The 3,579-nt window shown below is 45.6% G+C and overlaps 1 protein-coding gene across 1 annotated transcript in view; it reads right to left on the bottom strand.

The window, feature by feature from the left end:
• LOC104540556 (complement component C1q receptor-like) overlaps positions 1-397 on the bottom strand; it is a gene marked incomplete at its 5' end in the record, with an annotated part of 1,708 nt that extends 1,311 nt beyond the window's left edge. Inside the window, 1 exon segment of the mRNA XM_010184392.1 lies at positions 7-397. Coding sequence (XP_010182694.1) covers positions 7-397 — 391 coding nt within the window.
• Positions 398-3,579: the final 3,182 nt, after the last annotated feature.

The following is a 3,579-nucleotide window of genomic DNA, read 5'->3' as shown; positions in this document are numbered from 1 at the left end:
TCGGACAGCCACGCCGAATAGTTACCAGGATCCCCGCCGGCCACCCAAGTGAAGCCCCTCAGCGTCTCCTGTGGCTGGACGCACTGGCCTCGCGAAAGGGACAGCCCGATCCAAGCTGGACCCGGCCAGCCAGCCATCTCCAGCAGCTCCCACAGCTGCTCGGCCTCAGCAGGGCTGCGTATCGGAGCCAAGTTGCCGCCATTGTTCCGGCAAAGTTCCTGGGCGCCATTCCAGCTCACTTTGACCCGATGCAAGGTGTAGCAGGCGGTGTCAGCACAGACCACCTCGGTGTCCTCCCCACTAGACCCCCTCAGCAGCAGCAGCAGCAGTAGCAGCAGGAGGAGCAGCGGTTTTTTTTGGATGGACAGAGAGACGGACGGAGAGACGGACGGAGAGACTCGTCAGCTGCTGGCTCACATCCCCTTGTCCCATCGAGCTTGCCCTGCACGCATCCTGTGCAGCCGGGTCTCCTATTTATCACCGGAGGCTACAGCTTCCTGTAGTGTGGTCCGGCTGGCCGATTGTTGGTGGCGGCCTCGTCGTCTTCCCCTTCCCCCCAGCTGCAATGGACTCCCATCCTAAAGCTTCAGCTGCTTCGACTGACGATGCTTTTCTGCAGATGAAACTAGCTGGGTTCCTGGAATTATTTTTTTGTTTGTTTGTTTTCGAGGGCTTGATCTACTCACTCTCCCAGCAGATGATTTTTCTAATCCTTAATAGGGCCTGATGGTTTTTCAAGCATGTATTGCTAAAAGGGGAAAAAAAAAAATCAAAAAAACACCCCAAAAATAAAAAGCCGTGGGATCCCTCACTATCGGCCTCTAAAAGAAACTGAATATTTGGCGCGGTGTCTCAAGCACATGCTACATTTCCAGTGCATTTTTCCCCTTCTTCATGTGCTTTAAATAGACAGACAAGCCCTGAAATAAGAACTAGGTCGTGGGAAGGTCCAGGCTGCCAGGACAGAGCCAAGCTTATCTGGTCCCTGATGCCATCCAGAGCAAACCCTCTGAGCTGGGGCAAGTGCTAGCCCATGGCTGCCCCAGCATCACAGGGGTGAGGGTTGATGCTGCGATGCTCCGCATTAATAAGTCGCTAATCACTTGATTCCAATCCGGTGTAATGCAGGGAATCAGCTGAACTTGGCTGATGTCAGTGGCTTTGCAGAAGGCCACTAGAGAAAGGGCAAAGGCATTAATAAAGCTCACTGTAATGTTTAAACAAACATAAGTAGTGAAATAGCCCCTTAAAGGGCTCAAAGCAACTTCTCCGCAACAGTGTTTTAGGATCCAAAAGCATTTTAGCATCATGATTGAAATTTAAAAGTTTTTAAATATTTAAATGAAATATTTACGAATGCAGAATTTGCTGTACTTACCCTTTTTCGGACCAGGAGATGCCAAGCAACACAGTGATTTCTTTTCTGTTCACCATTGGGGTGCCACAGTCATGTACGAAACCACCCATGCACGTATGCAAACCAGCATTTTGCACATATGAGCACCCTCCATGCACATCCTGGTTTGGATCCATCACTTTTTATTTTACTGTAAAGCTGTCCTTTTCAAGCAGCGTCTGCAGAGAGGTCAGGATGGTGACAATATTATGGAGGTTGAAGATTAATGGACTTCCCCGAAGAAGGGACTACAGGAAAGGCTTCTACAGTGCTCCTTGCACTTTCCACTTGCTAGGATAGCAAACAAACAAAATGCTAGTGAGTTTAAAAAAAAACAAATCCTGGTTCCTTCACTGATGGTCTGCCCACCCTTCTGCAACCTGGGATCTTCTCCAGGAGGTTCCCTCTCACAGCAGCTAGCTCAGACTTTAACTCTCTGATTTGCGAGTCTGTCTTATCTTTTCCTGCTTTGCAGGCATCCATCATAAACATGAATTCAATATTCATACCAGTAAGCCTTCTATTTGTTGATTTATCTGTTTTTTGTGTGCTGAGTTAGCTCAGCAACACAGTAGCTGAGACAGCGATTCAACCGATCAGCAAAGAACTGAAACAAGAAACCCCTTCGTTCACTTCCCTCCTTTATATAATCCAAAAATCTCAAGATTACAGGTTTTGGTTGTTTTTCCCCAGATGTGTTTATGCATAGCATTCCTGGAAGACCCCTGGTCGCTGGGATGTCCTCTGGCCAGTAGCAGCATCCTGGGATGGGTTTTGGGGGTGGGTACATCTAAAGATTGCAAAGGTACATCTTTGGATGCAAAGAAGGTGGGGGCAGGAGCTAGAGCCCCTTCATCAACCTCTCCGGCACCCTCCAGTTTGGCAAGATACTGGACGGCTTCATTAAAAAAAAAAGAAGAGAGAGAAGCATCATTTGTGTGGGGCAGAGGTGTCACTCCTATCTGAGCTGAGAATAAGATGCAGGGATACACAGCTAATGGTCCACAGTCCAAGTGGTTTGGGTCAGTGGCCACACCAAAAACTGTGTTGGGAGGAAACAAATACTTTGATGCCATCTCAGATTGGTTTTATTCAGAATTTTCTACTGGAAGAAATGGGGGGGATTTTCTTTCGACTTGTACAAAAGAAGAGAGCTCAACACAAAGGCATTTCCTTTCTGCCAAACTAGTACGTGGCTTTGCTTTTACAAAACCACTGCTAGCTTTTCTCTCTCCAGATGAAATCGGCCGACAAGATGAGTGCTGACAATTTATTTCAGCAACCCAAAGAAGCATGTTTTGTCCAACCAAGCTCCATAGACAAAAAAGGTGATCATTTCTAACTATAGCTCCTCCAGACATTTCCAAGATGGAGTTACAGAAAAAAAACAAAAAAACTTAAAAATAATGTCTAGGTGCATATCTAAGAGGTCATTCCAGCAGAGTGATTAATGGATTGCTGGTGATGTTCTTCACTGGGATGTGTATGAGGTAGAAGTCAGAGCTTCTGTCCTACAGAAGAGAACTTTTTCAAGACAGCAGCATCAGAGCTTTTCCTTTGATTTACAAGAATATAGCTAATAACTTTTTCTGGTGGATTTATATTTTTTCCCCCAATAAATGTTTGAATGTTCCTGCTAGAGCTGCTTACAATTTCATGGACAGGAAACATCCCCCCCCCCCCCCCCCCCCCCCACTTTTTAGTGAGAACTTCATCTGCAAAGCTTATGCTAATATTTTTACCCACAGTTTTGGCAAAAGTAGTTTTTGGTAACTTACAAACACATTGTGCTTCTACTGCTTTTTATTAAATATGCCATGATTTTTAATTTTTTTTCTCTGTTAGGCTGATGTTCCCATTTGAAAATCAATCAAAGTTCTGGTTCCTAAGTTAAAAGGGGTTTTGTTTTTCAACCCCAACAGCTGAGCACTTCTATAAACCCCTGTTTCAAACTGTCTTCTGGAGACCAGAAATCCTGCCAAATGGCATACTGCACTTGAAAAAAACACATAAAATTAAATTTTAAAAAATTAAAAGTCAGCTTGCTGAAGGAATTGGTTAAATTTTTTTCCTCCAAGGCCAAAGAAGGAAACATGCATCGTCTGCTTGACATCAGCAAGGGCTGTTTGTGCAAAGCTCCAAGACTGGAACAAGGGACAATGGGGCCGGAGGGGGGGACACCT

The sequence above is a fragment of the Mesitornis unicolor genome, unplaced genomic scaffold (assembly GCF_000695765.1).
Source record: "Mesitornis unicolor isolate BGI_N332 unplaced genomic scaffold, ASM69576v1 scaffold41435, whole genome shotgun sequence".
Taxonomy (NCBI): domain Eukaryota; kingdom Metazoa; phylum Chordata; class Aves; order Mesitornithiformes; family Mesitornithidae; genus Mesitornis; species Mesitornis unicolor.
Note: the sequence above shows the minus strand (reverse complement) of the source record. Positions and strands in the feature narration are given on the sequence as shown.